Genomic DNA, 26936 nt, shown 5'->3' with positions numbered 1-26936 from the left:
GTTAGGTTGCATCCATTGTCACAAGGTCTTGCAAGGGTGGTGTGGGGTGAAGCTATCCCCACTCACCTTGGTCCTCTTAATGCGACCAGGGGGTGACTAGGGGCTAGTAGACAAAGTGGAATTCCACTTGTCCAATTGACCCCTAATGTGAATGTCTAGCACAAATGCTTAATTCTTGTTTGGACAATGGCGATCATGTTGGTGTTGCTAAGGCACTTAGTCATATACCTCATGAGAATGTTTTGCTACATCATACACTTGGCTTTGACAAGGTTAAATGTACTTAAATCACATTTCTACAGTTGAAATTCAAGCGCTCGATTCAATGGCTCCTACATATGTATCAGATAATGATTTTGGTAATTTGTGGCAACAAATTTAGAATCCAAATATTATTATTTTTAACGGTAAATGCAAATGTCGAGTACAAATCCTTAGAACTTTAGAACTTGTTTTGATTCAATTTGTGACCATTGATAAAGCATGGTTTTGCAAAATTTCTCTGACCCAACGGTATTGGCACTTGCGAGCCGAGGCTCCATACACTAAGGCCTGCTTCAGACTCGTACAGATGCTTTAGCGTCACAGAAGTGTTGAGGTGACGTGTTAGGCATAGGAAAAATAAGGAAAATGTTTGGCATGCAAAATTATAACCGCCGTGGCTTCCTCGCCAAGGAGTCATCCATTCCCAAATCACATCAACGGGAGTTTTGCACTAATGGCCTAAGGTATAGTAAGCACATCTTCTCCCAAGGCATTAATAGCCCTTTCTCAAGTTTCACGTTTGGAAATTGGAAGAGCTTGTTTTTTTGTTAAGTTACTGTCCGGAAACCCACTGGTCAGTTTTTTTGTTAAGTTATTGTCCGAAAACCCACGGTCAGTTTGTAAAGGAGGCGTCAGAGACAGGTCTGGAACCCGCCCAAGAGGTGGTGCACGTAGTGAACCCTGGCAACTCCGGTACATAGCCCTCAAATTTGAAGGGCTACCTAACTTTTCATTTAGAAGGTCTTAGAGGATCTCTCTTTTTCTTTTTAAAGAGTTTGGAAGGGCATATAACTATTTTTCTAAAATTCTTACCTTTCTTTTGAAGGGTAATATATGTATCACCCTTCTCTAGAAGGACAAAACCCCATTTGAAGGGTGTTGCAACCTTCAAATTTTAGGCCGGCGGGACAAGTTCATCTCATGGGCATTGTCAACTTTCGATGAGACAGGACACGTGGAACTGGGGCTATGGATGAGGATATGCCTAAATTTTACATTCTGTCGTTTAGGGAATCGACACGTGGAGGCCACGTAGGGTAGTATGGGCCTGCCACGCAGTCAAAATAGTTTCGAACACTGTCGCGTGCATCCTGCAACCCGCCATAGTATGAATTCACAGTGTCCACAGAGAGAGAGAGAGAGAGAGAGAGAGAGAGAGAGAGAGAGAGAGGCTTTTGGGGAGAGAGAGAGCACAGGACTGTCTCGAGGCACGCCCCGGCAGATTGCTGCAGCATCGTGATTCGTGATCCAACAAGGCGTTGAGTGTATTCTGTTTTCAAGGGACCAAGCATTTCTCAGACAGTGTGGTGTTTTCCGCCATGTTTGCCTCCAGTGCCACCAGACATTTACGTTCGAGCATCAGCCATAGGCTTCCCGTGCCCCTTTATCTCTCTACCGTCAGATCCTCAGCTGCAAGCAATCTCACCTTCCCTCGCGACTGCTGTATTTCTGGTCTCCAGTCCCGCCGCTTGCAGGTATGCCTGGTTTATGAAGGCGGCAACGATGGTACGGCTGGGGGAAGTGGTGGTGGCGGCGGCGGCGGCGGCAGCAGCGGTGGTGGTTCTGGGGATGGCGTTTATGGAAAGGCGGATGGAATTGGACTATTTGGTAGTGTGTGGGCAAGGTCTGTGCCACTGTAACTGTATCCCAAGTCTTATCTTCACAACATGAACGAGGACTTGGATATGTTCCTGCATGTGTGTCTGGATTGCATTCACTGCGATTGAATTCACCAAAGTCGACACATTGGTCACCACAATCATTTTTTACCTCTCCCTGTTTTAATGCCTTGGATGCAGCATTGGTTTCATTTTGCTTTTCTGCTAAGATGTGTACATGAATGTTTATAAACCACATAAATATTAATAACTGCTTTTGTAGAACTTTGCATGTGCCTATAGATTCTAACAGCTGGGGTGTCCATTTGTCAATGAAGTGGTGTGCCAGGTACTTAGAACTGTTGGATGATCATCCCCTCATCATCAAAAGCCTCACAGCAGGTGTTTTGAATCTATTCGCAGATCTTATCTGCCAGGTACTCTAATCTACCTTTGAGCTTCATTCTGGTCATTCGGGTAGAGATTTAAGTCTTTTGTAGTATAGCAATTTATGAAGCTTGAGAGAATGTTACAACAATTCAACAAACTGCCTCGCTGGTTTGGTCATTCATGTTGCTGCATGATTGTGGACTTTATATCCTTTTTTGGGATTTTGGATCACTCCAAAAAAAAAAAAAACTCAGTGTTATTCTTGTGCATGAGACTGCTTGTCCAGGGAATATCATAAGAATGTTGAAGAATCTTAAGTGGGAAGACTAGATCAGCCTCTTCCATAAGAAGCATATGATAGTTGAAAGATAGTGGGATTGTAGTGTTTTGTAGGTAATTAGCAATTGTAGGTAATTAGCAAAAGCAATGTCCTGGGCTGACCAAGGAGTTCCATTGTGTTGTTTTTGCACATGCGTCTTCTCTACTTACTAAACTGAAGATGCCATCATGTTGCCTCTCTCAAGCTTGGCTACAAGATTTTTAGAAGCCCAAAAAGCTGATAGTCCAGGAATAATGAAGAACAGATTTTTGATACTTCTAGCATGCAATCAAGCAGGCATTGATTGGAATGGTATCTTTATGATCTCTTTTGACCTCTTACATCTATAATCATCAAGATTTTCTTTTCCAGAAATTTCTCACCATTCTACAATTGTTATTATTGAAGCTTCAGATTGGCCTTTTTTTGGTTGAAGCCTACAATATGTGTATGCTAAATGTGTTTTAAACAAAAAGTTACAAAGTTGGATGTTGGTTGGGGGAGTGATGGGTGGCAGCATGTAGGCAAGAGATTGACGTTGCTATTCCAAAAGATTGACTCACCTCTTCCAACTAACTACTTGTAAGAGGGTAGTGGTTAGGTGGATTGGCATTGGACAAGTGGTAAGCAAGAGATGACTTTTCTAGATCCTCTTTGGAGGAATATTTGTCCCGTTGGTTTGAGGGGGAAGTCTTGGATGTTGCATTTCTTGGAAGGAGCTGCATGGTTAGTAGTTGTAGACGTAGGAAGGTCAAGCCAAGCCTTGGGTTAGTTGCATTGGGACATAAAGTGTGGTGGTGGCCAACCTCTATGTCTTATAGGGCTCTAATAGTTTCTTCTTCTATAGTGCGCAAGTTGGTGTACAATCTTCTTTTCATGTGAATGATGATTAGGCTCCCACACAGTGCTAGTGCTAGCATTGTGTGGAACACCCAAATAGCTATTGGAGTGTCCACAAGGTTTCCAACTGTAGTTTGCCCCTTTTCTATCACCTTGCACTTCCGTTATGCATTTCGTATCCATTCACTCATTCCTATCTATTGCTGTATTTCAATCTAATTGAGCATCCATTGCTATTTACAAAGAGAACTTGACTCTGTTACCATGCGAAGAAAGGCTCTAAACATAGAAAACACAATACCAATCGTGCCACAAAGCACAAACTCATAACATAGAACATAGTTAGGGTTAGGGTTAGGGTTAGGTTAACTCAAAGAGAATGAACACAGAGAATAATGAAGTGAATGACTGCTGAATATACAATGCTCATGCAACAAACACACTATGCAGAGAGTGAATACTGCACCACAAACTCTTGTATCTCGAGGATTAGGGCAGGGGTAATGAGTTAGAGAGTGTGTTGTACTTTGAACGGCTCTCAAAACGTAGCACGGCAGCCTCCGGATGTCGAACTCCAGCAAAACAGTAGCAGGTATGCAGGATCTGATATAGACGGCTGTGTGCAGCAGCAAACACAAGCTGAGGAGAGAGAAAATTGCAGCAAATCAGCAGTCACCAGCAAGGATGATGACGTGGTAGATTGATGCCAGTAGTAGTAGCACTCAGCTGCAGTCGTCTGGCTGTAATCAGCCCCAATTAGTGTGGAAAAGGTTGGAAACAGGCGCCAGACTGATGTAGACAACAATGGCTGGCTTGGACCGCAATGTCCTCGTCCAGGGTGTGGGCAACAAGCTGAAAGACTTGAAAACTGCAAAAACGAGATGGGAAAAGTGGAGGGCAAGCTCCCTATTTATAGAAAGTTTGGGAACCCCCACTTAACTCTCTCGATCCACGCCGCATTTTAGGGTTTTAACTAAAATGAGCCTAAAATAGGCATAGAATAAGCTATTTTGGGGCTATTGAAGTGGCTAAGTGCATTTCTTAGCTCAACACTCGCCCTACCGCCTTGAATTGTGTTCTTATGACCCGATTTGCACCCCCCTTTCTTATGTTTTCTTGCTTGTCAACTAGCTGCCCTGCACGAGTTGCGGTAGTGACCAACAGCTACACGTGTGCTCGGAGAGAGAGAGAGAGAGAGAGAGAGAGAGAGAGAGAGAGAGAGAGGGTGCTGCACACCCGTCGCACATGAGGTGCTCAGCACCTAGCCTTGTCATGCGTGCAAACGCTGTACCCTACCTTGCTAGTTGCTAGCATTGATGTGTGTTAGTTGTTGTGGCCTTTCCCTTATTGTCATCTGCCCTCCTGCAGAACCACGCACTTATGGGGGGAGAGAGAGAGAGAGAGAGAGAGAGAGAGAGAGAGAGAGAGAGAGAGAGTTATATTAACGTCTACAAAAGGCCAAGCTGGCCTATGAGACCAAAAGGTTACATACAAAATGTTTGGGGAGTTTTCCAAGTCCTAGTAAAGCTACTATCTAGTGTTATGGTGAACTAGGTGAGTAGGTACAAAATGGTATACAGACTCGATACAATCTGGATGCACTTCAAGTGCAGTGTGGAACTATTCATGGGGCATGATCATCTGAAGATTTCTGGCATGGGCTTGTCTAGCATAGAGAGGCTGAAGCAGCGAGGTATGGCTCCCCGGTGGCGCTGTAGTATTTGCTGTATCTGTAGGTGATGTCTCCTACGGGGGTGTGGGCCTGCTGGGTGTGGGCGGCGAGCTTTGCCTCTCTTTATAGCTCTATCCAAGGTGACTCCTCAGGGTGGGGCCACTTGTTACATTAATGAATGTAACTTATGGGGAAACAGCACGAGAGATGACCATCCAGGGGCCTTGGGCGCCTGTACGGGGTTCGGGGGGCTTAGGAAGTAAGTGGGAACAAGGCCTTAAGTAAGTGAGTTATAAATTAGTATAACGCGCGCTTCTTCATGCATCTTGCTGAGCAAGGTTGGGAGGTGAATCTGAAGGCTCTCGTACTTGCCTACACCTTTGCTACTGCAAATTAGGGTTCCCTTACACTGGTATTAGAGCAGTTCGCGGACGTGAGAAGAGCAGAAAACAGCAAGTCGATTTTGTCCAGGCAGAAGAATTTTTCAACCGGCTTGCCTGTGGAAGTTTCCTACAGCCTTGGATACCGCACCGGTCAGGTTTAAGGTACCAAAATCTGCAAATTAGGGTTTTCCGCAGCAAAAAACAGCAGGTCGATTTCAGCCCAAAAGCAAATTTTCTGCAATTTGCAGCAAATCAACACTCCCTCAGGCAATTTTCAGCAGGGGGATTTCTGCTGGAGGCTGAAATTTGAAACAATTGACCGTTTCGGGGTTTTCTGCAATTTTCTGCACCGGGGACAGAATTTCAGAAATTTCCAGCGTGCTGAAAACTGAAATTCAGCGTACCCATCTTCGCCCCTTGCCGAGGAATCATGCGGATGCAATACAGGGAAGTGCCCTACCTTTGTCTGCAAATTTCTTATATCTTTTGTCCTATTCCAGTGTATAGATGGAGGGGAAAGAGAGAGAGGGGGCAAGGGAAGGTTGTAGTTCCGGGGACCACCCTATGGTGGATCCCCATGAAATTGAAATGCAAGAAGAACATTGGGAAGAATTTTTTGCTACACGAGAGCAATTTGATGATTTAACTGCTCGTGTGTAAGCACAGGGGGTTCAAATGGAGTTGCTAACTCAAGCACTCACGGAAATAAAATCCCAATTAGCCTTATTGTTAGAAAGGGCGGAAAGGGATAAGGGTAAAGCAGAGGCCTTAGATATTCCATCTTCATCGAAAGATGTAGATGTGACTATGCGAGATCCAAGGGAACCCCACCAAAACTGAGGGATAGCCCAGTGTTAAATGACATGAGACCCCCTCAGTTTCATGGGGAGGATAAAGATAGAAACAAAGACACTATCTTTAACTTCCTCCAAAAATGGGAGGATTTACACAAATTAAAGAATACTCCACCACATCTTCAAGTGTTGGAGGTTAGTTTAACCTTGGGGCCAAAGGTATATAAATGGTGGAGAACTTTAAAGGAGGCAAATAAAATACCTGAAACTTGGGCTCGATTTGAATCGGTCTTTCTGAAAGAATTTCTTCTTGAGAATGAAATGGAAAGAAATTGGGAAGATTGGGATTTTGTCAGACAAAAGGGAAGACCTTTGCTGACATATCTTGAGGAGTATCGTGAGATAATCCTCAAATTGGAAGGAATAGATGAATTGCAAAAGACAAGAGGATTTATAAGGGGACTAGATAAGGCCTGTAAAAAGGAAGTGAAAAGGAGTTCATCTAAGATGCTTCAAGAGGCAATTAAATTTGCATTAATCAATGAAGATAATACGCGTCCAGGTGCACTCACTAGTCCCACCGACATAGAGCCCAAGACTAAGGAATTTGAGGCCTCAAAATTTGCAGGCAAATCCAAAAGAAAAATGCCATTCATTAAGGGTAAGAAACAATCCTTTAAAAAGAGACAAAATGTAGGGCTGAAGCTAAGTCAAGATGACTTTGATAAGGCCAAAAAAGAAAGGTTGTGTTTCAATTGCCCATCCCCTAACCATGCTACTTGGAATTGCCCTCAAAGAAAGAAGGGGGAAGATAAAGGAAAGGATAAGGACAAGGGCAAGGGAAAAGAGAAACAAATCCATGTAGTGCAGACCTTGGCATTAAAGGGGCATGAAAGGTATAAATCTTCAGAGGACTTGCACAAGGATGTGCAATACAGGTGTTGTATGTCAACTTCCATGTGGGCCACATGATTTACTTAGAGTGCATGGATTGATAGGTGGGAAGAGGGTCAGAGTCATGATTGATGACTCTGCCACCCACAATTTCATAAGTTATGCACTTGTGAAAAAGTTGAAACTTCCCCAACAAAAGAGCGAGCATCAATACATTGTTCGTATGATGCAAGGCCAAGATAACAAAATATGGGATACAATGGTATCCAATTTGGAAATCGAGATCCAAGGATATAAAGATAAGCTTGATTTCCAAATTATGAATATGAAAAGGGCTGATATCGCTCTAGGGAGGGAGTGGCTATGGGGATTGGAACCATTCTTAAAGCGTAGTTATCATCATAATACACTGGAATTTGAAAGGGATGGTAAGACTTTTGTGATTCAAGGTGAGCATGAAGTATCTGATAACCCTTTGATGTGTTCCCTTGAAGTACAGAAGTTGATGAAGAAGGAAGCTTGTGAGGTATATATGTTATGGTCCCTCCCTGTACATGACACTTTTACTTCTTGTAATATAAAGCATCAATTTTCTTATGCTTGTGAGTTGAATGTAAATAATGAATTAAGTGGTTTGTTAGATGAATTTAAAGATGTGTTTCCATCTGACTTACCTAGTGGCGCTCACCAGATAGGGGTGATGTAAATCACCCAATTAACATAAATAGGGATACATGCCCCGTCTCTAAACCACCTTACAGGCTAAGTGAAACACAGCACCAAGAAGGCGAAAGACAAATCAAGGATTACCTTGATAAGGGATTTATACAACCCAACAATTTACCTTGGGCTTCGCCAATTTTATTGGTGAAGAAAAAAGATGGCTTTATGTGACATTGTGTTGATTATAGAGCACTTAATAAGATAACGGTGAAGAATAAATTTTCTATGCCCAGAATGGAAGATCTTTTTAATCAATTACAAGGGGAAAAATTCTTCACAAAGATTGACTTAAGATCAGGCTATCACCAAGTAAGAATTAAGGCCCAGGATGTTCCTAAGTCGTCATTTCGTACTAGATATGGGCATTATGACTTTTTGGTGATGCCTTTTGGCCTCACAAATGCAGCAGCTACATTTATGAAGCTGATGAATAGTGTGTTATGGCCCTATCTAGGACGCTTTGTAGTAGTCTTCTTGGATGATATCTTGATCTTTAGCAAATCAAGAGAAGAACATTTGGAACACTTACGGTTAGTATTTCAATTGTTAAGAACCCATTTCCTTTATGCGAAGGAAACTAAATGTGAATTCTTCGCACAAGAGATCAAATATTTGGGGCATATTATCTTGAAAGAGGGAATCAAGATAGATCCAGAAAAAGTAAGGGCAATTATTGAATGGCCATCTCTAAGGAATCTGGAAGAGCTGCAGATCTTCCTAGGTTTATTTGGATTTTATCATAGATTCATTCAAGATTATGCCAAGATAGTTGTTTCAATGACGGACCAACTTAAAGGGAAAGGGAAGAGCTTTAATTGGGGAACAGACCAAAATGAAAGTTTTGAAAAACTTAAGGTAGCTATTGCTACAGCTCTAGTACTATTAATTGTGGATCCCAATAAACCATTCGTGGTTGAATCTGATGCTAGTGACAGGGCAGTAGATGCAGTTTTATTACAAGAGGATCGACCGGTTTCTTTTGAAAGCAAGAAATTAGAGTGTGCAAAACGGAATTATTCCGTTTATGAGAGGGAGCTGTATGCAATAATACATGCAATGAAGAAATGGAGGTACTATTTGTACGGTGCCAAACTTTTGATCTTGTCAGATCATGAAAGCATTAAGTGGCTTAATGACCAATCGGATCTACAAGGGCGTAAAGCTAGATGGGCCGAACTCCTCCAAGAGTTGGACTATGAGATAAGGTATAGAAAAGGAAAGTACAATATAGTGGTTGATGCGCTCAACAGAATGCCCATCATAAATGAATTGAGTTTTACTTAATTCTCTTCCAATTTGCTTGAATCCTTAAAATAGAAATGCCAGGTTGATCCGGCATATTCCAACATATGGGAGGCAATTGATAATGGGGATCCAAATGGAAGGGCCTCCATTGAGGAAGGAACATCTGAGGATGTTCAACAAGGAAATAGAGCATCAGGAGTTGCTCAAATGGGATTCAAGTGGAAGAATTTTACAATTGATAATGGTTATTTACTCTACAAGGGTAGGGTATGTGTCCCGAAAGATGAAGAAATAAGGCACCGGATACTCTTTGAGTGTCATGATACCCCTAGTGCGAGACATCCAGGAGTTAATAAGACTTATAGTCTTATTAAAAGGCAGTTCTATTGGCCTGGAATGAATAAGGACGTCCTTGACTATATGGTCAAATGTAATAAGTGCCATTTTAGTAAAGCTGAAAGATTGAAAATGGGAGGACTTTTCCACCCATTAGAGATTCCTTTGGGAAAATGTGAGAGTATCTCCATGGACTTTATTGTTGGGTTACCCAGGAAACAGAGGGGGCACGACTCTGTGTGGGTGATTGTGGATAGGTTAACCAAAATGGCTAGGTTTATTCTAACTTAAAACACTAGAATTGACTAGATTGTTCATAGAGAACATATACCGATTGTATGGCCTTCTGGAAAATATAGTTTCTAATTGGGATAGAAAATTTGATAGTCAATTTTGGCGTGTTGTATTTAGGAAGTTGGATACTAAACTTAGCATGAGCATGGCGGAGCACACACAAATTGATGGGCAAACTGAAAGGGTTGACCAAATCCTTGAAGATATGTTGAGAACATATGTAAGTAAAAGGCAAACTAATTGGGAAGAGTATTTACCGATAACAGAGTTTGCATATAATAGTGCCAAACACTCTTCCAGTGGATATAGTCCATTTATACTAATGTATGGGTTTCAGCCTAGAGCTCCTCATGTAGTAGGACTGCATAAGAAAAAGGTTCAGGCAGTAAAACATTTTTTGGAGGATATGAATAGTATGTTAAAATTTGCTCAAGAAAATATTAAGAAAGCTCAAGACCGAGTTAGAGCTTATGCAGATCCTCACCGAAGACACATCTCCTTTGAAGAAGGGGAATTGGTCTATCTTAAAGTGCCTGGATAAACTAAAACCATGAAAACGGGACGATATCCAAAGCTTTCACCTTGGTATTGTGGTCCTTTCACAATACTTAAGATGGTGGGGGAACAGCCTTACAAGCTCCAACTACGTGCTAGTAGTAAAACACATCTAGTTTTCCATGTAAGCAAGCTAAGAAAGAAGCTGGGTGATATGGATAATCTAGTCTTAAATGATAAGATTGAGGAGCTATTCAGTGACCAATCTATTCCACATGAACCAGAAGGAATTTTAAATGTTCGTAATAGACGAACAAGGCATACTATTTATCAAGAATGTCTGATAAAATGGAGAGATTGTTCAGAAGAAAGCTCAACATGGGAGCAAGTAAGCACTTTAAGAAAAAGGTTTTCCAATTTACAGTTAGACATTCCAAGTATTGTTTTCCAGGACGAAACCGATTCTTAAGGGGGAGGAAATGTTACATTAATGAATGTAACTTATGGGAAAACAGCACGAGAGATGACCGTTCGGTAGCCTTGGGCGCCTGTACGGGGTTCGGGGGGCTTAAGAAGTAAGTGGGAACAAGGCCTTAAGTACGTGAGTTATAAATTAGTATAACTCTTTAGAAATCGACTTCTGGCATTATTCTACGCGTGCTTCTTCTTGCATCTTCCTGAGCAAGGTTGGGAGGTGAATCTGAAGGCTCTCGTGCTTGCCTACACCTTTACTACCGCAAATTAGGGCTCCCTTTCACCACTGGTCGGTTGGCTGCAGTCCTCGTTGTAGAGGGGGTGGCCGAGGGTCTGTAAAACTCTTGGAGGGTGCATTGCTGTGTGTTCCCGGCCGTTTGGTTCCGGACCCATAGAAGGTGGTCTCTATGTTGGCGTAGCTCCAAGAGGAAGAGCCCGAGGCATTTCTTGTCGGGGAAGTCTAGTGTTTGGGAGAGCGGCCCGAATCCCTCCTTGAAGAGACAGTGGAAGCGGCCTCTGATCTCGTAGTACACTAGGCATCTACATATGTAATGTTCTTTTGTTTCCGGCTCCAGGTGATAGAGTTGGCAGATCTTGTCCTCTGGGGGGGGAGAGAGTCCGCTCCGTATCTTCTTGTCTCGATCCGTAGCTGGTGTGATGATGTATGGAGTTGCCCGATGGCACGTCGGACCCCATGGGACAGGTGTACATCCATGTATCTCGGGTGTATAATGAAGTCGTTAGGTGTGAGGCGTAGGAGGTGCTCTCTGTAGAAGGCCATCTTCTTCTCCAGATCCTCGGCCGGTAATATCCATGTCTTGGCTATGTGTAGCTGAATAATATCTGCCCTGAGGACGTGGTTCAGCTCCTCCCGACTAATCTTCAGGTGGGGGCAGTTTAGACTATATTGTAGGGGCAGGAGGTGGTCCATGTGTAGCCCATGCAGCTGCAACCAACATTCAAATGTCTCCTTGCGATGCGAGTTGTTTGGATGATTCTAGTGTGAGCAGGAGTATTTGTGTCGGGGTAGGCTCCAAAGCTTGTGCAGGAAAGTCACCGTCTAGGATAAGGCCTTTGCCACTATAGGTGGTGCTCCCAATTCTGCCCTCACGATCTCGTGTGGTATTGATGGTTTACTCCTGATCAGCTAGGAGATCATCATCACCAGGGGGCATTCCATTTGCTCCCATCCTTCATATCTCTCCTCCCCTTCGGGCAATGGCTGATCTTGTGTGATTCGTTGTGTATGGTAGAGGCTAGACCCCCATATTGGGACCCCATACATAAGTGCTGGTGTGACCAAGGTATCAAAGAGCCATAGCTTCGTCTGAGGTTCCTGACATTGTAGATGTGCACATTGGCTTCCATGGATCCTAGGGCAGCATAGCCGTGTGTCAATTTGTCTGCCACGGCCTTGCTCAGGGTGAATCTCGGCCTTGAGAATGTGATCCCCAGGTAAACATATTTTTGGACCACCTCGACTACATCCTCTCCATATTTGAAGTGGGGCATTGACCGGCGGATCCATTGGGTGGATGTGTTGAATACCATGATCTTGGTTTTCCCCAGGTTCACTGTGAGGTCTTTGTCTTGGAAGAAGGTCCGTAATGCGTTTAGGTGGGGCTGCAGTCCCTCCGACGTGCTAGAGAGGAGAACTATATCATCTACATATAGTAGCATGGGTATCAGTGCCCCCCCTAGGCAGGACCCCTCCCCTCCAAGTCTGTCCACATAATTTGATATCTCGTCAATGTAGAGCCTGAATAGGGTGGGGCAGAGGGGTCAACCCTTCTTTACCCCAATAGTGCTAATAATCTCCTTTGACAGCCCTCTTGGTGCTCGGACCCGTCCAAACTCGTATAGAGCCAGGATTCCCCATCTCATCTCTGTCGGGATTTTGAGCGCCTGCAGTCTTTGCACGAGTCTGGCTCGGGGAACTGTATCAAAGGCCTTGCGGAAGTCCACAAAGCAGCAATAGACCCGCTTTCCTTGTGCCCTGTTCTCTTCAATGATGGCTCGGAGTGTGAGGATGTGGTCAAGTGTAGAGTATCTCTCCTAAAGCCGGCTTGCCTCGTGCGCGGTGTTGGTGTGTCTCTGCCCATTTGCTTAGCTCATACTCCAGGATGGATCCGTAGTAGAGCTTAGCTAGCACATGGCCGACCATGACCGTCCGGTAGTTTGTGGGGACCATGGGGGGGCAGAGAGAGAGAGAGAGAGAGAGAGAGAGAGAGAGAGAGGTTGCCTATAGTCCATCCTTGCTTGTGCATCATTTGTCCACCTTCTAGATAGGGTGCCTTCAACCCATCAATCTATCTGCTGCTCTGCCTTGCCCTATTCCATTGCTTTGCTCTACCCTATTTTGCACGGTCTACAATGCCCTTCCTACCTGGCAAGATTGTGCTGCTTGCATCAAGAGATGATCTGCAACAGATATTTGCTCCCATTCCTTGATGGTGGAATTTGGATTTGGATGATATGGATTAGGGTGTTCCAGCCTTGGCTCTAGACATGGACTTGGAAGAACATGTAGTGGAAGAAGACATGGTGCCCTGCATTGATGCAATGGTTCCGCTCCCTCCTAATGCTCAATCATCTGTCAAATGCAGCAAGCATCTCCATGATGAATCTACTGCTGCCGGGGAGGCCTATGACTTGGGGTGATTCTTTGCTTTGCTCATATTCTCCATGATGAATTTACTACTTTCTTGAAGGCCCATGAGACAGGTGATTCTCTGCCTCGTACATATGCTGAGGTGGCTTTCACTTTGTAGGATTTGTAAGAACCAAATTGGGAAGGGTTGCTCGAGTTTGTAAACTCTCTTTTGAAGGAGTATGTTGAGCATAATCATTGAGCAATTCTTGCTTGCGCGGAGGAAGAGATTTTGGATACAAAGGTGAATACTTAGGAGGTTCTTTGGTCCTTTTCTACTTTTCATGAGTGAGGTGTCATTCTCTTCTACACCGGCCAAATTCTCGTGCTAACGAGGATCCATTGGTGGCGGACGTCTCTTCTTCACTAATTATGTCGAGGACATATTTGATGGTTTGTGTGGTTTCTATGAGGTTGTGTTTCTTGCTACTTCAGCACGGGTTTTTCTTCTCAATAAGCAGCCCCTTTTCTTTGATAAAGAGTTGTTGCATATTGTTTCAAACTTTCATGGCATCCAATGGCAAATTTCCAATGTTTGCTCAAGTAGGCATGTCCAGTATGGGTGGAAGTGGAGAGTTGCCTAGCTTTTTAGTAGGACCTTCTCAAGGATGTGATGGCTACTGTGGGTCATCTCTTGGTGCCCCCAAGTTTGAAGGCAGCAAACCAAAATTGATTGTGTATGCTATGGGATACTGGTAGAAAGAGACCCAATTGGTTGCGCCTTAATTGCATCGGTATGCGACCTCTTTAGTTTCGGCTCAAGTGGGGTGGTTGTGCTGGCCATTGTTTCTCCTATGGTCAATGGGGTCACTTCATGGCTGAATGTCTAGACCGAAAAAGTACCTTAGTGGATCAGCCCATGGACAAGGACCAGAACATGCCTCGCCTTTTGCTGAGCAATAAATTATTCAGACCAGTCCCAATCCAAAGGCAAGCAACCAACTTCTTCCAATGTAGAAACACAAGGATGGACGGAAGCTTGATACAATAAGGAAAAAGTGAAGGAGACTTTTGTGCCCATTGTATCTACTGACCCTTCTTTGCATGATCCCCTTTGCACTTATCCACATCGCCGAGACAAATCCTTTGATGCGCATATTGCTCAAGTTCCTACTATGCTCTCATACCATGTCAAAATAAGCGACAGTGCAGAGAGACAATAGGGTTTGCAGGGAGTAACACAGTGTGTGTATACAAACACTAAGAGAGAAGAGAAACTCAGAAACACAAGAACACAATGATGATGCATTGAATCATGCTATGAGAAGAAAAGTTGATACAGCGGAGCCAAAGCTCAGAAGTCTCCCAAGATCGAGTACGGGCATATCCTTATGGTTCTCGGCACCACACAAAGTCCAACATTCCTCCTATGCATTGCATCATGCATGATTTCATCATCTTTGTACTAGGGCGCTTAGGCAAGTGAACAATTTCCCCATGAGGGACACTGTCCAAGTGGCACCTGTTGCATGAGCATTCTTCAGCATGTAGCATTGCATCTCCACGTCACTCTTCTCTTGCTCTTCTTTTTGGGCCTGAGAGGGGGTGTTGAGAAACCCTTCACCCTTCACCCGCAGTTTGCATTTTTGTGTTTTGCGTTTAGGGTTTGCAGCCCCAAAAAGGGGCGCCACCCTAGATTGACTGTGTCTATTTATAGGCCACTCTCATCCATTCCTTACGGCTGATCCTTCAGTCCATCACTCCCACTCTCTCTTCGTCAGTCTTCTGAGACTCTCTCTCTTTCATCATCTCTCTCTCTCCTCTCCTACCACCATCTCCACACTCTCTTGGCGCCAGGCTTCATCTCGAGTTGGCTGTGTTTATGGTGGCAGTGTCCTCCTCTTTAGCTGGCGTCCATCCTCCATTGTTGGCGACAGCATCTTCCGTGCTCCTACACCTTGCGTTTGGAGTACACACTCTCTTGGCGTTAGCATCCACCCTATCTTGTCACCTTCATCAAAGGCAGTTGCATCTTGCGTTTGGTTCTTGGCTGCTTCCCACCCTTCTAACATCACTCCAGCAGCTAGCGTCACCTCATCAAGCTTGTGTTTGTAGACGAAGGCTTCATCTGCTGTCTCCTTGCCCATAGGTACCACTCTTTATCCTTGCGTTTGTAGATTCAAAGGCTCCTCACCCTTCGACGGTAGTCTCCCTGCTCCAGGCGACACCTCCTCATCTTGCGTTTGCAAACTTAGAGGCTTCTTCGGCAGTCTTCCTATACTCCAGGGCTTCCTTTGTGCTACGGCACCCTAGTATCAGATTCACTTCATCAGCATGATTAATCTTTCATCATCTTTTGTGTTTCTTTTCTCTCTCAATGTTTGCCGTACACACATTGTGTTTTCCCTTGCAAACCCTATTGTCTCTCTAGTCACTTAGTCATTTTGACAGGTGGGAGAGGAAGAGAAAGGTATCTCTGTCTCTTGGTGATGCATTGGAAATGAAGGGGGAAATCATTAGATGATGCTGAACGTGCAACCTGTTTTTCCCTTTTTTGATGAACAGGGTCTTTAGCTCTCTGAGCTTCCGCGCCCTGATAACATGTCAAAAATAACAGCTATGCTCTTCTACCATGTCAAAATAAGCGATAATGCAGAGAGACAATAGGGTTTGTGGGGAGTAACACAAAGTTTGTACAACAAACACTGAGAGAGAAGAGAAACTAGGAAACACAAGAATACGGTGATGATGCACTGAATCATTCTATGAGAAGAAAAGTTGATATAGTGGAGCCGAAGCTTAGTAGATAATTGCATTGTCTTGTCTGAATTATGTGGCAGCACATGTGGGAAATCTGCATAGTGAAGGGAGCGAAATGCAATCCTTTGGGTAGTGGGCTATTGAAGTAATCATTGGAACGTGAAAGATAGATATTGAGGGAGCGAACTGCAGTCCTTTGATGCCGTCGGAGATGCTCCTTTGATGCCAGGAAGTGACTTGGGCAGCAAAATGCAAGTCCTAGAGTGTCGGAGCTGTCAAATGCAAGGAGAGCAGCCTAAAAGGTCTCAATAGCCCCTATGATAAATGAGTGATGAAATCACTGACGATCGATGACGGAGATTGTTGCCAGAGGATAGGATGTTGATGCCAACTTGGAGATGGTGATGCTAGGCAAGGAGAAGGCCTCCAACGTGAAAAACGTAGGTGAAGGTGGAGCTTGATGGAGAAGGGTGCTGACGCCAAGCAGATGATGGTGGTGCCAGGTGGAAGATGCTCCAAATGTAAGGCCTGATTATGGAACAAGATGCTTGAAGCAGAAGAGGAAGGGTGAAGGCAGCCACAAGCCACAAACCACAAACCACAATGTCCTCTTGAAGGGGTGTGAGGGCAGTGGAAGGGGCTGGGGAGAGAAGGGAAGTGGTGGTGACCAAAGAAGGTGGTGAAGAATGACTGAAGAGAGTGATAGGAGTGTAAAGAATGAATGAAGTGACTGCCTATTTATAGGCATAAGCTGTCTAGGGTGGTGCACTGTTGTGTGGGCGCCCACTAAAAAATTGGCCAAAATGTGGACACCAGCTCTTTTTGGGGTTGTTAGTGCGAAACCCTAAATGAAATGTGTAAATTGAAGAAGTGGTTTCTCAACACCTTAGCTGGCCTTTGATGCTACTAGTAGAGTCATCACTCCATGGGATCGCCAATATCAAGGTTCTACTTTCCACCTTGTAGATGCACCTTCTTCCTCGTGGACTGAATGTCACTGACCCAATCCCTTTGCATTACTGGGAGACTTTTTTGAAGATGGGGTATTGGAGACATTGGTAGCAAAGGCCCAAGCCCACGCAACGAAATCTCGTCAAAACTCTTGATCCCTTGTTTTCTTGTATCTATTGAATCTATGGTATCTAGTCTATGCATGATGGCCTAGAGCCACCTAGCACCTTGTAGTCTTGTAATCTTGAACTTTTTTCCGTAATTAATACAATTATCTATTGAGAGAGAGAGAGAGAGAGAGAGAGAGAGAGAGAGAGAGAGAGAGAGAGAGATTCGATGGTGTGCCGCCTTGAGCACCATTGGTGGGGCACCCATTTTTGATGTCTGCCAATGTTGAATGCTACCTGCATGCTCCTTGTGCTTCTCTGGAGGTTGCCGCACGTGTTGTCATGTCCTGTGCACCAACTGGAAATGAGAGAGAGTGCCAACTCCGCAACTCGGCCCTACAGTTTTGCGTCCTGACCTGCTGCCCCTTCAGTGCCTGCCTACCTGCAGCATGTCCTAAAGCCCCTGCAGCACACTGCATGCAGGGAACAGGTACACACACACACACAGAGGGAGCCTGCTCCTGGTGCTTGGTTCCTGAGCTGTACGACTACTATTCTGAGCATCTGTGGGCCTGTCCAAGAGAGCGCCTGCAGCCCATCAACCTGCCTGTCCTGTGCGCTTGTCCAGTCTGCCCTGTCTGCAGCGCCCTTTCTTGCTTGAGAGGGCTGTCTACTGTGTACCTTGGAAGGCCTGCACAATCTTCAGCTGACCTGTGAGACCACAAGGCAACGACCTGCAGTAGAGACTGAAAGAGACAGAGAGAGAGAAAGAGGAAGGGGGAATGCAATTAATGAAACTTATCTGCAATGAGATTTCTTGTGTTGTGTTGGTTGAGTCGTAGTGAGTAATGAAAGATATTGTGCATTTAAAGCTGTGGGTGTAAACTATAGTGCTTTCACATGTTTTAGTTGTATAGACGTCATTTTTCCTTTAAGAGCACATAAGTGGATAGCATTTACTAGAAGCATGGCTTTATCGAGAGGGATAAGTTTGCAAGCTTCTATTTTTAAGACATTGTCTGTTTGCAGGTTTTCCTAGAGAAGGTCCAGCATGTAGATATACAAAGATTGTTGTCATTTACCTCAATTGGCTTGTTCATGAGTGGCCCTGGTCTTCATATTTGGTTTGCACATAGCTTTCTTTTCTAGAATTCTACAGTCAACTTGCAAAACAAGGAAACTATGCTTTGTCTAATGTCTTTGGCACATGTTGTTAGGTATGGTCTATTGCCCAAAGTAATAACAATGCCAGGATTTCCAGGAGTGCTATTGCGCTTGGCTGCAGACCAAGTATGTGCCTAATCTTAGAATATTTTGTATTTCATGTCTAGTTTGTAGGTTGCTTTTGATGGATGGTGTGTTAATTGGTAATGTTGCCATGTTCTATGCCATGAATATATAATCACCACTGAAGAAAATTCCAATGGATTGGATTTAGATAACAAAAATTTGTTTTTTCTTTATCAATGTACAAGAAGTTTATGCTCAGTGCCAGCATAACACATAAAAAACACTGATAAGAGAGCAATTACTGTTGCTGGTGTATCTCACGAAGAGAAAGACAGTGAATCAAAGACTGCTGTAGTGATGTCTAGCAGACAGACAACAACCCCCCTCACCCCACCCCCCCCAAAAGCCGCCCCCCCCCCCCGCACCAAAACTTCTTCTCATCCCAAACAACCTGCTCCCCCCCTCTTTTTCCCCTTGGCCCCCATGCACGCACGCATGCACATATAAAGGCACATGTACATATAAGGAGTCTCTCCTTAGGTGCATATATGTTGGCCCAGACTTTAGAAAGTCTCCAATGCCATATAACAATAAAATTTGTACAATGCCAAAGGAAATTGGCATGTTCAGACATCTAAGTCTCAGGCTGCACAGTAACACACATTTGTTTGGCTGTAATATCTTGAAAGGAATAGCCTGTTCAATGCTCTAGTTGCCATTTATCCTCAATTTTCAAAAGAGGAACTGGCTGAAAAGACTCGAGCATATTCTGAATCAAGCTCCAGTAGTGAGCTAGAGCATACATTCTTTGAGCTTTGGAAATGTCATAAAAGTGCCCTGCCAAGTAAGAACATCAATCACTTAGAAATGCCTCTCAGCTTGCACAATAATATACATTCTTTTGGCTGTAAGATCATGAAGAGAATAGTCTGTTCCATTCTATGAATTGCTCCAGACTTACAATCTCAGTTTTTAAAAGAGGAACTGGCTGAAATGGCTCAGATGTATTAAAAAGGCCTCTGGTGATGACCTAAAGCATGCATCCTTTGAGTTTGGCAAAATGTCATAACTTGAGGAGTAAGAACATAAGTCACTCTAGAAATGCCTCTGATTGCCAAAAAATAGGCCTTTATTTGGTTTAGCAACAGCCAACAGAGAATAAAAAACTTTGCCCCAATGTACACTCTCCATGCAAAGTGAGCAGCAACCCTGAACATCAATCTTACTCATTTATTTTGATGTGAGAAAGTGCTTCTTTCCAACTAACAACTTATTTTGTGGCAAAAGGATGTATGGGAATGCAATTTTAAAAATCTCCCAAAAGCCAATCTTGTGCACGAATGATCCAGTTATCTATTGCATTTTGCAATAATTTGTGGATGAGACAACCAACATTCTTGTCCAAGGTTGTTGTCCATCTACAAATTTCTCCAACAAAGCCAATTTGCATGCCAATACATGATATGAATGTTAACGAGATTCAATTCACCATTCAATGAGAGGAAACCTCTTATGTTCCTAGTGTCCAAGAAAGTACCATTGCCATGGACATACAAGTATCAACTTCAGCATTGGTCCACAAAATCAGGGGTAGAAAACCTGATAAAGGCTATAATGATAGATTGGACAATTCTTAGTCAAACATGCAATGGCCATGCTGATAACTTCCAGTAGTCATGTGGGAGAAACATTAACCCTTACACTTGCACAAAAGTTTTCAGCACTCTCATTATGCAAGAAAGACTCTTCTTTGTTTCTAGGGAGAAAAGCTAGAACCATTAGCATATCTTATTTATTTCTAGGGAGAAAATCTAGAACCATTGGCATATGCTTGATACACAAAAATAGAACCATATGGAAGTTGCAACCTAGGGAGTTGATCAAATGCAAGAAGGTGATTTGTAGAGACTGGGAGGCACGAAGATTGAGGCAGTCAGAGTTTGTTACGTGCAGTGAGATAGAGAGTGAGAGAGAGCAAAGTAGAGAGTGTGCACGATTAGTGGGTACAATGACGAGTGTACCTCTTTAGGTTTTTTAGATATATATATATATGTGTGTGTGTGTGTGTGTGTGTGTGTACAAGTGCTAAGGGTGTGTTCACACCCGAGTACATTAAAAGGCACGAGGGCCTTTATTCCCAACAATCTCCCACCTAAAGGCAATGTGCCTTAAGAGGAGAAAAAAAAATCAGCTAAGTCTAGGTATGTACAAAGCTGAAATACATATATCTATCCAACTACCATCATCTGTTGGCAATGAGCAAACCGCTCTGCTGGAAGACCCTTTGTGAGAAGGTTTGCAGGATTATCATCTGTATGCACTTTGACATGCTCAATACTCTTGCTGTCAAGTACATCTCTAATGAAGTGGTACTTCACCTGTATGTGCTTCGTCTTTGCATGAAAGACAGGATTCCAGGCTAACATGATAGCACTCTGACTATCACAATGGAGAACAAGTAGCTCTGTGATGCCAAGCTCTCCCACCAGACGTGAAAGCCATAAAGCCTCCTTGTATGCCTCAGTGGCAGCCACATACTCTGCCTCTGTAGTAGACAATGCAACACACTTTTGTAGCCTGGAGATCCAAGAGATTGCTCCTCTTGTGAAAGTAAACACATACCTAGAAGTGGACTTTCTGTAATCCGCATGACTAGCATAGTTTGCATCCGTAAAGCCAATAACAGATGCCTTCTGCTTTCCAAAGCAAGTGCACAACTCCTTTGTGCCTTTGAGGTATCTTATAATACCTTTCACTGCTTTCCAATGCTTTTTTTCAGGGTTTGCCATGTATCTACTAACCACTACCACTACAAAGGAAATGTTAGGACGTGCAATAACCATAGCATACATCAAACTACCAATAGCTGAAGCATATGGTATCTTGGCCATTTCAGCCTTCTCATCATCAGATGTAGAGTTGTCCTTTGCACTGAGTTTCACATATGGAGGCAATGGAACCCCAATTGTTTTCCCCCCTCCATATTGAAATGCTGCAAAACTTTGGAGATATACTCCTGCTGAGATAGATAGAGTAATCCTTTTGACCTATCTCTAAGTATTCGCATGCTAAGAATGTGATTTGCATCACCAAGATCCTTCATGTCCAAGTTGCCATGAAGACTTTGCTTTAGTGAGTCCAAAGGCATGAGTATCCCTTCCAGCAATAAGCATGCCATCAACATAGAAAACCAAGATAATCAGGCTCCTGTCTGCTGCCTTCTTAGTGTACAAGCAATGATCCACTTGACTTCTATGGAAACCTTGAGACTGCATGAACGTATCAACCTTATGATACCATTCTCTTGATGCTTGTTTCAGCCCATACAAACTCCTTTGAGTTTACGCACCGTCTTCTCTTTAAAATGGTTCTCAAGGTAGTCATCTTGACTACAGGAAAGAAGATCTTATCAAAGTCAATTCCATGTGCTTGTTTGTACCCCTTCACAACCAATCTTGCTTTGTACTTTGGTGAGGAACCAGAAGTGACCTTCATTTTGTAAACCCATTTGCATGGAAGGGTTTTCTGCCCTTTTGGCAATTGCACCAAGTCCCAAGTGCCATTTTTCTCAAGAGATTCCATTTCTGACAACATGGCTTTATATCATTTCTTGCTGTCCTGTCTGTCCATTGCTTCCTTGAAGCAAGATGTTTCACCACAATTTGTTAACATGACTAATCAGCCACATTGTTTGCACCAGGAACAAATCTATCAGGTTGTCTAGTAGCCCTAGATGATCTCCTAACCCAATGATCATTGTTTACTGGCTGTTCCTGCAAATTTTCATTTTCAGCATGTTGTCATGGCATTTCGGCCTGCAAATCAGCATTAATAGCTTGCTGTCCTGGCTGTTTCTGCACATGTAGTGGCTCATTATCATGGGCAATAGTGGCTGATCATTTCCAGCATTATTTTCTACATTTACAGGTTCATTTACAGCAGGTATTTGCTGCTGTACAACGGGCACATTTTGCTGCCCAAAATGTATTTCTTTCCGGAATACAACCCTACAGACCTCCTCAGTTTTTTCGGGCTGTTTATGCATTCGATCTACCCTGAAGATAACATCATTGTTGCGTATTACTTTCCTTTTCTCGGGATCCCATAATCTATAACCCATTTCACCCTTGTCACCATATCCTAAGAAAATGCATTTACAGGACATTGGCTCAAGTTTACTGCGTTTTTCTTTACGAATGTGCACAAAAGCCTCGCAGCCAAACACTTTCAGGTGAGCATATGAAGGTGCTTGTCCGACCACGCTTCTTGGGGAAACCCCCCCCCCCAAAAAGACATGTTTGGTGACCGATTAATTAAGTGAACGGTTGTCATAACAGCCTCTGCCCAAAAACCATGGGGTAATGTAGCATGAAACAACATCATATGGACCTTATCCTGTATGGTTTGATTCATACGCTTTGCAACTCCATTTTGGGGTGGATTATGAGGGGCAGTGAGCTTCCTCTTTATCCCTTTGCTGTCACAAAATGCCTGAAAGGCCTTGGACACATATTTTCCACCATTGTCAGAGCGAAGACACTTAAGTGTCTTATCTGTCTTATTTTTAGCCAATGCCAATAAATTTTTAAACTTTCAAGCATTTCATCCTTGCTACAAATAGGTAAACCCATACCTTCCATGTAGCATCATCAACAAAGGTGACAAAATATTTCTTTCCCCCTAAAGATAATCCTAGCATCTGACATACATCTGAATGTACTAACTCTAGAGGAGAAGATTTTAGCGAAAGAGACTTGTTATGAGACGTTTGTACATGTTTACCATAAACATAATGATCACAATGCTCAAAATCAGCATAACGAAGACAAGGCAAGTAACCCAAACGAGAAAGCACTTTCATTTTTGTTTGACTCATGTGTCCCAACTGGCCATGCCACAAAGAAACACTTGGCTGCTCGGTCATGGCAACAACATGGTCACGCATACTAGATACATGAAGTTGATACAAAGTATCACTGTTGCAACCTTTGCCAAAAACCCTAGATCCCTTACAGATTTTCCATTTCCCATCACCAAAGGTGGTATGAAACCATTGTCATCTAGCTGCCGTTTGCTAATCAAGCTCTTCTTGAGCTGAGGTATATGCCGTACATGTTGAAGTGCGAAGATAGAGCCATGCTGAAACTGCAACTGCACACTGCCAATATCTGCAATGTCACATGCATAGTTGTCCCCAAGATGGACAACACCATGTCGACCCTCTATTTGTATAGACAGTGAATCATTAACGATGAGGGGTGATATGAAAGGAAGTACCTGAATCGAGAATCCAGGTATGCATGTCATCATCTGTATCTGCAAGTAAAGCATGTGCACCAAAGTGTGAAGAGACAAAGAGTACGTCTGTCACGAGTGACTAAATTCGCCTCTTCAATTTTCACACTGCTCTTCTTAGGTTGACCCTCTTTCTTCTCTTCCTTGCTATCATCTGTCTTCTTGCCCTTTCCTTTCTCTTTCTTCCATTTGTAGCAGTCACGTTTAAAGTGACCCTTCTTGCCACAATGATGGCATTCAACATCTTTGCCACGTGATTTACTGCGTCCCTTGCTATCATATTTACCTTTTTGCTGTGATCTGCCCCTAGTATGCAAAGCACTGGAAGACTTACTGGATGCATTATTCTGTCGATTCATTTTTTCCATGAGTAGAGTACTCTCTACATTAGCATACAAAAGGATCGCATTAGAATTGCTCATAGCAGTCCTGAATGTATCCAAACTCTCTGGTAGAGTGCAAAGCAAGAAAGTAGCCTTAAATTCCTCATCAATCATGAACTTCAAGGCAACCAGCTGGCTGAAAATGGAGTTAAACTCACTCAAGTGAGTAGACATTGCTGTACCCTCTTTCATATGCAAATCCATAAGCTTTTTCAGCCAATACACTTTGCTTGCAGGACTCTTCTATGCATGCAGTTCTTCTAGTCGAGTCCAAATAGCATATGCAGAATCCAAACCTTCAATGTTGAACAAGGCATCAGAAATCGATAGTTCGATGGTTGAGCATGCAAGCTCATTTAACTCATCCCAATTGTCTTGTTCCATATCTACGGGCTTTGCCCCTTGTGTCTTAATCGGCTTTGCCTGCTTCTTTTGCAATAGGATATTGTAGCATTGTTTTTGCCAAATTGCAAAGTTATGTGCTCCTTCAAGCTTCTTTATGTGCATGAGATTATTGCTGTCACTGTTGCCAACCATGATTTTCAGCCGAAATGTGACAAAAAAAATTCAGCAAATGCAGGCCCAAACTGTCACACAAGTGACGAAGGTACAAACAAGTACCAACCAGCAATAAATAACTATGTAGAAGCAGAGATTTCAGATCTGTAATTAAATTTTCAGAAGCACCAAACTATGTGCTACAGCATTCCACAACTGATTACAGCTGTTTCAAGGGCATATATATCACATTACATGAGAAATCCCAAAATTTAGCTGCAATTTCTGTCGTACATGTACCCATGGGCATAAAATTTGACACACACGGTCAAAAGTCCCAAAGTTTTGTGCTCAAAGTATCAACCACACATCTGCATTTTCTTTGTCATGCATAAAACAAGCCAATTTTGCCAAAATAGAGCAATTTCAGTAAAACCCCAAAATTTTTCCAAGTGTTGATGTCCAAATTGCATAGAATTGAACTTGCATGTACATAAAATGACCAAATGGTGCACAAATTTTGCCCAAACTGCAAAAGCCCCATATTGCACGGGCTCCATGTGCATCAATGTCAAGAAATTGGGTAAATTTCAGCCCAATTTGTGCATGTACATGAAAAGCCCCAAATGTCGGAGGCAAGATGTCACAAAATTCTTGCAATTTTTGGACAAATTGTCTTGTCTTGTATCACAATCCCCAAGTTCGGGAAAAGTCCGAAATTTTCAGCCAAGATTGCATAGATTTCAGTGAAATTGACTCATCCAAGCAAAAATTTCACTTGCATTTGAGAATCCCCAAAAAATTTCTGAGTCCTGTGCATTCAATGTCTGCAATTTTGGTTTAGAGATCACTGAAATGTGTGTTAGGTACCAAATTTGGGAAAACCCCCAAATTTTAAGTCACAGATTTACCTTTTGTGCTTGTAGGGTTGAATACCTGGTAACGGAAAGGGGGGGTAAAAGGAGTTTCAAGAAAAAATTGATTTTAAGAAGAAAATTGTGACGGGGTTCGTTGACCTGCTCGACTGTATCGCTGTTAGATATGATCCATGCCCCACCCTCATTAGGTGCTACCAATGATCCATGGTGCTCAAAGTTGTAAGGCCCCCATTATGAGGAGAAGCCAAATGTGAGCCCGGACATTGGTTGAGTCCTGACTTGTATATCAGATGAGGTCTATGTGATCGGATGGCAAAAAGGTGACCGTTGTGGGTGGTAAAGGGAATATTCCTTGGAATATTCCCTGGCCGACTAGTGGAGGCTTATATGGTAGGTCGGTTAGGCTAACCTCACGGCCTTCGCAGGCTATAAAAGCTAAATCCCTTCACAGCCATCGATTACTCATCTTTCACCCAGTGAGAGTTGTTGTTCTAGCTAGCCTTAAGCTCTTCACCTATCTTCTATCTAGATCGCCATCTAAGCTTCACACAGTGGAAGCGCACGGGTGGACAGAGCCATCTTTGTATCAGTTGTTTGGAGTTAAAGAATTTACTGATTCTCCTTTTATCTGTTGTGTACTCTCTATCTCTTTCTCAGATTCTGTTCGCTGCGCCGTGTAATATTTTACATGGTATCAGAGCCCAGGGGGCTCTAGAGATCGGAGAGTGTGCAAGAGGCAAAGGCTTCAACAGTAAAGAGAAACTATGTTGACTTCCGGAAGCGGTTGTGGCGCATCAGGAAGCGGTGCAGGAGGTGGTGTTGCTGTACCGGCTATTCAAACACTGAGGATTCGTCCACCAACCTTCAGCGAAGGCAAGTTAGATGGTACAAACTACACCTTGTGGAAGTTCAAAATTACAACTATCCTTGATTCTTATGAGCTTCTAGAGACTGTGCTGTTACTGACGCAGAACCACAGCCTACCCCCGACCCATCAAATCCTAGTGTGATGATTCCTCCGAATGCAGATGCATTGTGTGCCTTAGTTACAAGCTGTTCTGACAGTGTTTTGACTTTGATTCAGCATACAACCAAAGCGTCAGAGGCTTGGAATGTACTAAGGAGTCAGTATGAAATACGAAACCAAAAAGGATTCAAAACTTGGAGAATCAACTAGCAGCGGAGAAGTTTGCTGAAGGAGAGACGGTTGAAGCATTCATCACTCGGATTAAGAATCTGCGCGACCAGATGGCTGACGCTGGGATACAAAAGACTAGCGAAGAGCTAGCTCGGAGATGTCTTCGGATTTGTCCACAAAAGTTTGATGGACTAGTAAGTGCCCTTAATACTCAGGTGAGACCTCAAGCTTTGACTTTTGAGGAGTTTTGTGCATTATTAATGGAGGAGGAGTTGAGGCTGAAAGCTCGAGAAGGAAGCAACAATGGAGATGCTGCATTCTCTGCCAATGCAAAAGGCAAAGGTGTTTCCTCCACCAAAAATGATGGTGACAAAAAGAAGAAGGG

General features: G+C 43.3%; 1 protein-coding gene across 1 annotated transcript in view; it reads left to right on the top strand.

The window, feature by feature from the left end:
• The first annotated feature begins 1352 nt into the window (after positions 1 to 1352).
• The window catches only part of LOC148012379 (uncharacterized), a 59234-nt gene continuing 33650 nt past the window's right edge, over positions 1353 to 26936 (top strand). Inside the window, exons 1-4 of the mRNA XM_087669003.1 lie at positions 1353 to 1888; positions 2212 to 2299; positions 18159 to 18253; positions 18347 to 18419. Coding sequence (XP_087525129.1) covers positions 1584 to 1888; positions 2212 to 2299; positions 18159 to 18253; positions 18347 to 18419 — 561 coding nt within the window. The 5' untranslated portion in view covers positions 1353 to 1583. The remainder of the gene's footprint in view (positions 1889 to 2211; positions 2300 to 18158; positions 18254 to 18346; positions 18420 to 26936) is intronic.

The sequence above is a fragment of the Lygodium microphyllum genome, chromosome 27 (genome assembly GCF_053477565.2).
Source record: "Lygodium microphyllum isolate KBCC chromosome 27, Lygodium_microphyllum_v1.1.10, whole genome shotgun sequence".
Lineage (NCBI taxonomy): Eukaryota > Viridiplantae > Streptophyta > Polypodiopsida > Schizaeales > Lygodiaceae > Lygodium > Lygodium microphyllum.
The sequence above is the reverse complement of the archived record's forward strand: the minus strand, read 5'-3'. Positions and strand labels throughout refer to the sequence as shown.